Source organism: Coenobita brevimanus, chromosome 23, assembly GCF_032717465.1.
Source record: "Coenobita brevimanus isolate Jiangsu-jjx chromosome 23, ASM3271746v2, whole genome shotgun sequence".
Lineage (NCBI taxonomy): Eukaryota > Metazoa > Arthropoda > Malacostraca > Decapoda > Coenobitidae > Coenobita > Coenobita brevimanus.
In genome coordinates, this window is record NC_136976.1 from 44,485,854 (window position 1) to 44,498,915 (window position 13,062).

The window sequence follows — 13,062 nt, forward strand, 5'->3', positions numbered from 1 at the left end:
CATCTTACCCATACATGCCTCAAATCCCTCATTTGAACAGCCCATTACTGCATTAAAGTCTCCAACGCAGATCAAAACATCATGTCTAGGTACCCTTCCTACTCCTTCTTGCAACTTTTCATAAAATGTGTCTTTCCTTTCATCGAGTGCATCATTAGTAGGTGCATAACACACAAACAGACTGATGTTGCCATGATTTGATTTAAACCGTGCGTATAGCAATCGCTCATCTATAGGATCCCACTCACATAAAGCCTTATTTGCTTTACAACCCAGCAACAATCCTACTCCCTGATAATGCATTCCGTCCTGTCGGCCAGATATCAATAAACGTATACCATCCTCCAAATCCAACTTATCGACTCCAGTTAATCTAGTTTCTGTCAGAGCACAAATATCAAGTCCGTAATTTTGAAAAACCTTCAATAACTCATCGATTTTACCGTCATGATTTAGCGTTCTCACATTCCAGTTACCAATTTTAATTGTATTTTTTGCATTGACAAAGGAATTAGATTGTAACTGAGGCAACCGTGAGATTCTTAGCACCCCCTGCCCATTTAAGGGCTGCACGGGACTGGGGGCCATTATTGTTCTTTCAGAGTCCATCAAGGTTTCTTTGGCTAACTTATATATATATATATATATAAATCTTGATCGACTAGAAGACTTGAACCGCGGCACGTCTGAGTCATGAGGCCAAAGTTGTGCCACGAATTACTTGCAGAATTATGTAGGGTGAGCACATGCAGTGTCGGCGACTGGTGCAAACCCTACAGAAGAATATCACAATATATTTATCTGACTTTTTGAATTAAATAATAACGTTAGCAACCTATCGTAAAAAGTTTCTGTTGGCTGCTTATTTCTAATTATTTCCTATGTCAGTTACCAGATAACGATAACAATTGCCCAGTGGCTAGAATGAGCTAATTACTTTAGCTCTTTACTCTTTGTGGCTGACTGGTTCTCATAAAAAAAAGAAAAAAAAAAGTGATACAGACAGGAGCAACGGAAACATAAAATATGAATCATACAATCTAGAACACATCAAATGTTTACTCGTATATTATCTAAGATTTCCGACACAAGTATACCAATACCCAAATTTTTGTCCGGTTCACAAAATGCTCTGATATAAATTTATCATTTGGGCAACATCTTTACACCGTTAAATCTGACCAAACCATGGGGTAACCACAATGCAACCGCTGGCTTAAGGTTTGCCCCAGCTCCACAAAAACTATTTACCTAACGTCTGCACACATACAAATCTAACCATACTATGAGCTAACCACCATCCAGCCATTAGCTTAAGTTTGCTGCCATGTGGGTACTCTCATCTTTCCTCCAACTACCCTTACCTTTCCTTCAACTACCCTCATCTTTCCTCCAACTACCCTCATTTTTCCTCCAACCTCCCTCACCTTTCCTCTAACTACCCTCATGTTTCGTCCAACTACCCTCATTTTTCCTCCAACTACCCCCATCATTCTTCCAACTACCCTCATCTTTCCTCCAAATACCCTCATCTTTCCTCCAACTACCCTCATTTTTCCTCCAATTACCCTCATCTGCCCTTCAACTGTCCCTCTTCTTTCCTGCAACTACCCTCATCTTTTCTTCAACTACCCTCATCTTTTCTTCAACTACCCTCATCTTTCCTTCAACTACCCTAACCTTTCCTCCAACTACCCTCATCTTTTCTTCAACTACCCTCATCTTTCCTACAACTACCCTCATCTTTCCTTCCACTACCCTCACCTTTCCTCCACCTACCCTCATCTTTCCTCCAACTATCCTCATCTTCCCTCCAACTGCCCCTCTTCTTTCCTCCAATTACCCTCATCTTTCCTCCACTTCTTTCCTCCAACTATCCTCATCTTCCCTCAAACTGTCCCTCTTCTTTCCTCCACTTCTCCCTCATCTTTCCTGCAACTTTCCCCTCCACACCAAGTTTAATGACTTTTTATTCACCCAAGAGGAAAACTTTTTGCCTTTTCTCTCCTTACAACCTCCCCCTAACCCAACAGCTCTTCCTATTTTTCCTCGAACCTCGATGTTTCTTCCCCCACGTCCTCCAACTTCAGTGTTTCCTTCAACCTCAATGTTTCCCCCAGCCCCACTGTTACCTTCAATTTTCCACCAACTTATGTATGTTTTCCTCCAGCATGAATGACCTCCAACTTTATGTCCTCAGTTTCATTGTTTCCCTTAACTTCCATGTTTCCTTCAGCCTGTTTCCCTCCAACTGCAATGTTTCCTCCAACGTCAAAGTTTCATTTACCGCAGAGTTTCCTTCAACTTCGGCATTTCCTCTTGTTGTTTTTCCTCAAACTTCAATGTTTTATTCAACTTTAATGTTTCCTCGAACTTCAGTTTTTCCTGACTTCAGTCTTTCCTCCAACTTCGAAGTTTCGCTGCTTTCCTCTAACCCCAACTTCCTCTAGTGTTTCCTCTTAGTACCAGGTTTTATACAGTCGGAATACTCCTTCAATCACAAAATCAATTACATTTTTTCATTTAATTTCCTGTCTCTGCAAACCCTTCTCTTATTTATCCATACCTTATTACAACCCCAACCTGCAACTTTACCTCCAACTGTAATTTTTCCGTCAATTGTAAGCTTTTCCCCATCTGCAGCTTTCCGCCATTTTACCCTAAAACTATAAGGTTTCCTGCAATCCCGTCCCAGTTTTCCCACTCTCAATATCATCATCATCATCATCATAAACTACTACTAATAAATAAAAAATAAGTTATGAGATATAAAAGAAAATACTTCAACGAAAAATCACTGGGTACATTAGTAATGCTGTAATTTAATGACAAATCACTGAGAATATTAATCAGAGAGGAAAGTCAGTCTCATGCACAAATATTCACCACTATACAAAACAATAAAATGTTGCAGGAGCTACTAATTGCTTGCATACATTTCTGTTAATTCTATACACACAATGTTTCTGAATTTCTTGAACTTGCATACAATGCCATAAACCTCTCAACCCTTAATCCCAAGAGCAGTTCCTTAACTTTTACTAACAAAATCTTCTCTCCATCTCTGCAAGCCCTCCTTCCTTTTACACCTCAGCTTTTCTCTATTACATCAAAGAATACTTGACATTATTCGTATACTTCTCATATATTCCCTTCTGATATCTGCCACTTTCCATTGCAACCTCACTAAATTTCTCCAAGGCCAGTACCTTTCCATCTAGTCTTTCACGGCTTCTGTTCAAGATATCAGTTTCCCTTATGCCGTTCTTAAAATCTCTCTTACCAACCGAAACCCTTGCAAACATTCCTTCCACTTTCTAGACCTCTGTAACTCTGCCAGTTCTCCCTCCTACCATTTTGTGTTTAGTCCCTTAGCAATGTTTCGAGCTATCGTGAATAATTTCTCGGATCACTTAACTTTCTCTTCAGCCTCTCCGGCCCTCTAACACGCCCCTCCACTACCCCAGGCCTCCCAGAGTTTGCTTCCCCTATGCCCTGTTCACCCAGCAGTGTGACTGAGGATCAGGATGAAATTCGACAAGTCGCGTGCTGTGTTCTTCAGGAAGGTTGTGGCCCCACAAAAACTGACACTCTGCCTTAATAACCCTCGTGAAGAAGTTTCACTTCGTTTCGTTAACAAAGGTTCCAACATCCTAGCATGTGTCGGCCTTCGTCACCTGGTGTCGGCTCCCCATCATGCTCCTTCCTTGGTTGCCTCCCTATTCAGTCCCTTATCCCTGAGGTCACACTGTATGAACTTGTCTCAAGTCTCTTTTCGTCTGTCTCCCGCAACTCTACCCTCGACGTTCACACCCCTCACTTTCCACACCCAGTTGTCATCTCCCACCCTTTCAATACACCCAAACTATCCCAATCTACCCTTCTTCATCAAAGAACTACATTCAAGTACCGTCCTTCCCCTCAACTCTTCAATCTCAATTCAAGTCACCCCAGGCCTCTCATTTAAGGACGCACTACACATCCATCTTATTATTATCATTTCTGTACGTTTAAGCCTACGAATATCCTCTTCCTTTACTGTTACAGAAGGACTCCTCAGCATGAACGGAGAGCCGTCTCACTGTCAGAAGAGGCAACTTCTCCCTGAACTTCCGCCAACCACCCCTTACCCTAGCCACAGAACTAGCTCCAGCCCCACCTCCTGCACATAACATGCCCCTCAAATAACAAAACTCCTCCATACGCTCAAGAGATTCTCCAGCAAGATCAATCCTTTCATGCCTCTCAATCTCTACATGTTGTCCACAATACACTGCACACAATAAATGAGCATGATTTGCACCCTGCCTCTAATACCACCAGCTACATCTCTTAGGCACCCAGTTATTACAAGCACAACACAGAATGGAGTTACTTCCCACACCCTTGTAGCAAATTGCATATGGTCACATTCCCTCTGCTCTGACAGTACCACCACCAGCCCTAGAGATCAGTACTTTTATTTTATCTGCATTTGCTCACAATCCCTTGTACCCATCTCCATTGCTCCACTTCACAAAACTTTTCTCCGCCTCCCATAATTAATGCTAATAGGCATTAATGTTAAGCCCCTTCTTTCCCTCAAAAACCCCGGTACTCACCCCGAACGCGCTGAACCTCTTTGACTTGCGTGTGTCCTTGCAGAGATACACCTCAGATTTAGGCCGGGGTGGTTTTCGAGGCCTCATAATGACCTTTTGTTCGCTTCGGATGTCTTCATCTAGGAGCTTCGAATCGGAGGAGACGGAGAGCTGACGGGAGAGGGATTCTCGGTGGTCTACCAATCGCTCCCAGCCTGTGTGTAGGGGTGGAGTTGGAAGGGGTGTGGAGGAAAGATTTGGAGGGGTTGAGGGGTTGGGAAGGGAGTAGAGGAAAGATTTTGGGGATGAGGGGTTTGGTAACGTGTGGAGGAAAAGATAAGGGTTGAACAGAATGGAGGAAAGATGGTAAGGGTTTTCAAAAGAGATAAGAAAAAGGGATGGATTCATAGGTAATAAAAGAGTAGGCAATAGAGGACAGGTGTTAGTTGGAATGGATGGTGAGGAGGGAAAGGAGAGTTTTTACATTAGATTCCCACATAGATTGAGGAGTTTTGATGTGATCAAGAAGTTGACGAGTTATGTAAGATGTGGAGGTAAAAGGAGTGGAAAGTAGGGAACGAGTGGTAGGGAAGGAAGAAGGTTAGGTTGGAGTGGAGGGAAGATGTATTGGGGATTATGAGCGGGTTTTGGAGTAGTTAGATGAGTTACACAGTGAAAAAGGTTTGATTAGATTGGATTGAATTCGGGGGATGGATGGAGCGAGTAAGGGTAGGGAGGGGAAAAAGGATTGGGTGGGGAAAGGAAAGGAAAAAGCAGTGGAGGAAAGGGACGGGAAGAGAAAAATAATTATTAGTCATATTATGTAAAAACATTAAACAATAAAAAATAACAACAATAACAACATTAACAACAATAATGATAATAATAATAAAAATTATCTATCCATTGCCAGACACTTTAATCCCGTAAGGGGTGGTCATAAACAACTCGCCTCATGTCGCCCTGTCCCCCGCCAGTTCACTGCCCTGCTCCCAGCTCACCCCCCCCCCCCTTTCATATAGCTCTCCACTCCATCCCTCCATCTCATCTTTGGCCTCCCCCTCCCTCTTCCCTCCTCCACCTCACCCACATACACTCTCCTCATCAGTCTCTCGCTCTCCATCCTCTCCACATGGCCAAACAACCTCAGTGTGTTTCTCCTAACGCTTCCTATCACATCCACATCTACACCACAACGCTCCTTCACTTCCTCATTTGTCAGTCTGTCTTTCCATGTGACTCTCCACATGCTCCTCTCAAATAACTCATTTCCAATGTTCTCACTTTTGACTTATATCCCTCCAACAAAGTCCAAGCTTCACTTCCATACGTTAAAGTTGGTATCACAATACTGTCATGCAGTAACTTTTTCACTTCCATGCTCACTTCCCTGTTTCTTATCACTGTTTTCAAGGAACCAGCAACGTTTCTTCCCTGCTGTACCCTTTCAAGCACTTCACCCTCTGAACTTCCATCCTTACTCATCACACTACCCAAGTACTTAAACGCAATCACATTTTCCATTTCCTCCTCATCCACCTTCACTGTACATTCAGTGATTTCATTTCTCTCGAAGACCATCACTTTACTCTTCCCTACATTCACCTTTAGATTCCGTTTCTTACACACTATTCCAGACTCATTCACCAAGCCTTGCAGCTCCCCTTCGTCTTCACTTAACAACACAGCATTATCTGCAAACAACAGTACAGGAGTTTCCACACACTACCCTCTCTCATTAGGGCCGCTCCAGCACCCACTGCCCTACCTTGTATCTCTTTTATTACGCCATCCATATACAGATTGAACAACCATGGAGACATGACACATCCCTGCTTCTATCCAACATTAAGAGAGAAAAATTCACTTAGTTCACTATCCACACGCACTGCAGCCTTAGCCCTCTCATGCTTACTCTTCACGACATTCAGCAACTTCCCATTTACTCCATAATAATTATAATGATAATAATAATAATAATTATAATAAGAATTTTAAATATAACAAAATAATAATAATAATAATAATAAATCATAACAACAACAATAATAATATTGATAACAATAATAATCTTTACCATAACGGTACTGTTGGTTCTCAGGTCCATCCGTCTCACGTCAGAAGTCTTAGAGAAGTCAGCACCTCTTAAGATAAAACACATTTTACCGAAACTCGGATCACAACCAAAAGAATAAAAATCAAAACAGCAGATAAATCACCACTGTATGAGTGTCGGTAATGAATTTTGTACTCGGTCAGTCCGTGAACAATGAGTTATGGTACAGGTGGGTCCTGACGGAGGGCAGGTGATGGAGGGTATTCTCGTCACCTTATAAGGCTCACTACAATTACTACAATATCTTCCTTACCAGTACATTTCAATATATTGTGCCTTCATGTTCTCCTCTAAGGTATTTGTAAGAACTATGTCGATTACACATATATAAATAAATTAATAATTACATAAATAAATAAATATTAAAGTAAAAAAAAGTTTAATAAATCGCTAAGGCTGAGGTGGTAAAGAGCTGATGAAGGTGGACCAACGCAGTCATGTAATGATAGTACTGAGAATGGCATTAAGGCTCTGTATGCGGGGTAACGAACCTACCGCACGCATACCTCACACACAATATAATAATAATAATAATAATAATAACATGAAGAAGAAGAAGAACATTAATACCACCACCAATAATAATAATATACACAAACTCCAGGTGCAATTCATTATCAAAGTTTCAAATCCCCATTAAACACACACACACAGACACACACACACACACACACACACACACACACACAAATCTGATACATTACCAGGCTTAATCACTCCCACGTCCACCTAAACACGGCGCCACAGTCCCTATTCCCATTCAGCAGTCGTGTTTTTTAGTCCATCTCCCTCTAAATTATCATGCCCAATTACCATCTCTCTCTCTCTCTCTCTCTCTCTCTCTCTCCACCTGCCTTTTCATGGTCGATTCAAAGCTGCTGTTTTATTGTGGCTAACATCATACGATCTGTTGCGAATGAGCCACAGGAACCTAAAAACGTTGATACTACCACCACTAACCCTCTCATAGGCGGGATTTAATGTAGTATTCTCCACGTATTAAACACACACACACACACACACACACACACACACACACACACACACACACACACACATTTAAGAATATATACGAACATGCAGGGATGGCAGTGCGCCCAAAAATACTGGAATAAGGTCGAGGAAGGAAAACAATATGTACTCCAATCTCTACATTTTGCTTGTGGCTTTTTTTTTTTTTTTTTTTTTTTTTACTGCATGCATGTCATAAACACTCTTCGGGTGAACTTATGCTGCACCGTAATGGCACGTACCGCAGTAAAAAAAAAAAAAAAAATGAGGGGATGGGATTACATGTTTTACTGCCTATATCATGTTCCGAAATGTTTTACCGGACTATCATCCCTATATCTTCACGTATTTTATTCAATGCTTTTTAAAATACTTGTTAGACTTATTTTTTAAAGCCTGTATCTTGTACTAATGAAGATAATGAAGCTCTGACTAAACCATTCCAGTTTGAAAAATCTCTCTTGACTGAATAAAATCTTTCGGAGAAAATAACAAAAAACAGCACGCTTCTCAATCGGTCTATGACAATTTTTGATCTATCCCTATGACCTTGGCCTCTAACCGACTGTTCTCTAACTTGAAATACTTCATCCTTGAGTGACTATGAACCCCTGTACTAAGTTTGATGCATAGCCTATTGGATCAAAAGTATTTAAACTGACAAAATCGAAAAATTTAATCTATGGTTGATCCTAAATTCTTTCACTATGTTTAATCAAAATTGAATAACAACTTTTTCCGCTCAAAAGCCGAAAGTCTGACAGTGTCCTGTGACCTGAAATTTTGACCGAATGTTCTCAAAATTGAACACTTAACCCTTTGCTCACCCTTTACCCTTCTACATTTTTTTTTTCCTAAACTGGATCAACACTGCAAAAACTGACCTACTGTATTACCGACCTATTACCTACGCCTTTTTTTTTTTTTTTTCCAGGAAATATCTACTCTGTTCCTGGTCCAGCGGAAAATGAAAACCCTATGTGAAAAAAATAAAGGTGGTCAGCTTTGTCGTTTTACAGCTACAGAAATCTAAGAAAGAAGAAGAGAAAAAAACGAAAACGACAACGACGACGATGACGATCATGATAATGATGAGGCGGAGAATATGAAGAAATCGGGTTTTTGTAGATTTTTTTTTAAAAATGCGTGTTAGTGTTATGTTTTAGTTACTTTAGGAGACGTCTTAGGTATAGAAAAGCATGAGGATTAAGACTAAATGCCCCCCCCAAAAAAAAAAATATATATATAATAATAATAATAATAATAATAATAATAACAATAATTCCTTCGTGTTTGGGAGTTACAAAGGACTCTAGTTATGAAGGCTTATGCATGCGTCGGTGCCATCCCAACACAGAGTGTTTACCGACACCCTGACTGAAGCTAAAACCAGACTATTTATTTAGCCGTGAGTGATTGCTGAGTGTCAATGAGACTTGTTCCCAAGTTCATTCTCTTTCAAAGGCCAATTTTCATGTCCAATCACATTCCCACTGGTAATCTGCACTGCACTTTCTCTTCCATTACTCTTCACAAATCCCACGCCCAAGTATCAGTATTATGAATGTTCGGCCTTTCCTCACAATCCAAACTCCTTTTTCCTACAAGTATAAAATACATTTTATAGTGTGTAAGAAGATGTTGGGACGGCTGTGAACTAAAAACCACTGGAACAAGGTTGAGGCAGTCAATAAATATATAATCCCTACATTTTTTAATGTCTACAAAGAATCTTTACCAACTCTTTGGTTCTATATTCTTGTGTAAGCCTAGTTTCACAGGCCACTTCGCCTCCCACTTATCATTCTTAACACTTAGCTACTGCCACTGCCACAGTCCCAGTCCTCATTCTCATCCCCATTTTCCCACATTTTATATATATTCCTGGTCGCATTCTCTATGTTCATCAACAAACTGTTCCCGTTTCTCAACACTAGTTTTCGTTTCTCTTCTTAAAACATAATGCCTATCATAAAGCATCCCTATTTCTAATTTTACATTCCATTCCAAGTTCAATGCAGACTCTAATTCCCACTTAATATCAGATTTTCGTTCCCAGGTCACTCAACTTCCATTCCAAATCGATTCCCACACCATTACTGACTCCAACTTCCAATTCAATTTCAATTTCCCATTCTACCCCATTCCTGAGTCCAACTTCCGCTCCTACTTCATTCGTAATTCAAATTCTTTACTCTGAGTCCACTTTCAGTTCCCAGTTGATTTCCGGTTTCTATTTCCATTCGTAGTCCATTATTATTTCACAGTGCCAGTCTCGCCCCATTCCTATTTCAAAATACTATAGGCTTTCAAGTCCTTCAGAATCCAAGTTCAAGTCACGTGTCCACTGTTTCTATTTCCAGTTCCCAGCCCATTCCCAGTCCATTCCTTGATCATATTCCCAGTCAGTTCCTGATTCCATTCCCATCCCTAATTCCCTGGTGTGATTCCCAGTGGCGGCAGCATTTATGGAGGTGGCACACTCGAGTCTGGAGTATTAAAAAATGGTTCAAAGTGTGAAATAAAAGATTGGTCCTTCCGTGCGCTTCAGTGTTGGCAGGTGTTTGTGTTCCCGAGGTGCTAATGGGGGGGGGGGAGAGAGAGAGAGAGAGAGAGAGAGAGAGAGAGAGAGAACGATTAATCAACTGGGAAGATAATTCACAAGATTAATGGTGGCTGGATGATATAACTTTTTTATATATATTAGAAGATGGAACTACAGTATGGTCTCTCTCTCTCTCTCTCTCTCTCTCTCCCTTATTCTTAACAGTCAGTCATAAAAGATTAAGTCTACCTTTGAATACAGACACAATAAACTATAAATGAAGGTAAGTTCTGTGTAGTCTGTGTATAATGAAAATTATGAATCTTTTTATCTATTTGCCAATCCATCCATCTATCTATCTATCTACCTATCTATACCTCTACCACTACCTATCTATATATATATATATCTATCTACCTATCTATCAATCTATCTATATATATCTATCTACAGTACCTATCTAAATATCTCTATCTACATACTGTATGCCTCTCTCTCTCTCTCTCTCTCTCTCTCTTTCTAATATCACTCTTTGTCTACCTGTTTATCAAAGTTTCACTTGAAAACAAACTCATACAGAACAACTTACCCCGGTTCTCTCTCTCTCTCTCTCTCTCTCTCTCTCTCTCTCTCTCTCTCTCTCTCTCTCTCAACCATTATCATAAAACCTGACCGATCCCCCGAGTCATCAAAATTACAGCTACTTCTATTATTGTTATTATATTTCTTGGCCAACACATCCCACCGACACCAAACACCCACCACCATATGTCTATATATCTGTCTACCTCTTTGGCAAGCTATCGTTTACCCCTCTTCCTGCACCTCTATCCATCTATTAGTCTATCTATCCACTTACCTGTCGCTCTCTATGTAAGAATATCTATATTTATCTGCCTACTTTTTATCTATCCATCTATTCTGTCCACCCAACAATTCTAAATCTATCTATCTGTCACCCTATCTATATCGTGTTATTCAAACTTTATCAACTCATTATGTATCAATGTCTGTCTACCTGTCTATCTACCTATATCTATCTTCTTTTTTTTATGCGAGGAAGAAGGAACCAAAGGCCATGAGCCCGCAGTAACAGTTCCCTCCAAGAGAAAAACAAAATACAATAGAGAGCCAAATTCAAGATCCGATCATTTTGAGATGCCTGGACACACTGCATTTGAAAGACTGGAGATCATAGGCAGCAGGAAATACAGACAGAGGGAGACAGTTCCAGAGCTGACCTGTTGCATAAATGAAAGACTGGGAGTAACGGTTAACTCTTGCATTAGAGAGTTGGACAGAAAAGGGATGAGAGTCTGCTGCCAGACGGGTGCTACGCGCCCGTCGTAGAGGTGGAGGAATGCAAGCAGACAGTTCAGAGGAGCAGTGACCATTAAAGTAGCGATTGAAAAGAGATAAAGATGAAACAGTGCGGTGAAGAGACAGAGGTTGAAGGGAGTCAGTAAGAGGAGGAGAGTTAATGAGACGAAAAGCCTTTGACTCCACCCTATTGAGAAGGGCTGTATGTGGGGAGCCTCCCCACACATGAGAGTTGTACACCACACAGGGGCGGATAAAACCCCTGTATAGAGTCAACAATTGTGCAGGGGTAAAGAAAGAGCGGAGTCGGCTTAGCACATCTAATCTCTTGGAAGCAGATTTTACAAGAGATGTAATATGATCTTTCCAAGATAAGTCCCGAGTAAATGAAACCCCAAGCATGTTCAAGGATGATGCAGGATTAAGCTGAATATTATTAAACATTAGTGGGTATACCTGTGGAAGATTTTGTCGGGTTGATAGGTGTAAGAACTGAGTCTTAGATGCATTAAAAACAACCATATTATTTTTACCCCAGTCAGAGATACGAGCCAAGTCAGACATTAGGTGTGCCATAGCCTCATCCCTTGTTTCTTGAAGTAACTGTTGAGATGGGCGTTGCGGGAACCGAATGGAAAGGTGAAGGGTGGAGTCATCAGCGTATGAGTGGATAGGGTTAGATGTACAGCTTAGAAGATCATTGATGAATAAAAGGAAGAGAGTTGGTGATAGGACAGAGCCCTGAGGAACACCACTGTTGATAGATCTAGGAGAAGAACGATGGCCGTCTACAACAGCGGCTATAGAACGACCAGAAAGGAAGCTAGCGATGAAGGCACAGATAGAAGGACAGAAACCGTAGGAGGGCAGTTTGGAAATTAAAGATTTATGCCAGACTCGATGGAAAGCCTTTGAGATATCAAGTGCAATGGCAAAGCTTTTGCCGAAGTCCCGAAAGGTAGATGACCAGGAGTCTGAAAGGTAGGTGAGAAGATCGCCAGTGGAGCGTCCCTGACGGAACCCATACTGACGATCAGAAAGAAGGTTGTGATAGGAAAGATGCCTTAAAATTTTTCTATTAAGAATTGACTCGAAAACTTTTGAAATACAGGACGTTAAAGCATTTGGACGATAGTTGGAGGGTTGGGAGTGGTCACCCTTCTTTGGGACTGGCTGAATGAGAGCAAACTTCCAGCAAGAAGGAAAGGTACAAGTTGACAGACAAAGGTGAAAGAGTTTGCCTAGGCAGGGTGTAAGCACAGAAGCACAGTTCTTGAGAACAACAGGAGGGACCCCATCAGGCCCATATGCCTTGTTAGTACTGAGGCCAGTGATGGCAGAAAATACATCAACTGAAGAAATTTTAATGTCAGCCATGAGGAAGTCAGAGGGGGGAAGTGATGGAGGAACTGCACCAGAATCGTCTAAGGTGGAATTGGAGGAGAAAGTCTGTGCGAAGAGATCTGATTTATCAGTAGAAGAAATAGCTA

The 13,062-nt window shown here is 41.1% G+C and overlaps 1 protein-coding gene across 1 annotated transcript in view; it reads right to left on the bottom strand.

Annotated features, from left to right (window-relative positions):
- Eip63E (cyclin dependent kinase Eip63E) overlaps positions 1–13,062 on the bottom strand; it is a gene marked incomplete at its 5' end in the record, with an annotated part of 709,236 nt that overhangs the window by 285,379 nt on the left and 410,795 nt on the right. The window contains one exon of the mRNA XM_080266993.1: positions 4,602–4,795. Within this exon, the coding sequence (XP_080123119.1) occupies positions 4,602–4,795 (194 nt within the window). The remainder of the gene's footprint in view (positions 1–4,601; positions 4,796–13,062) is intronic.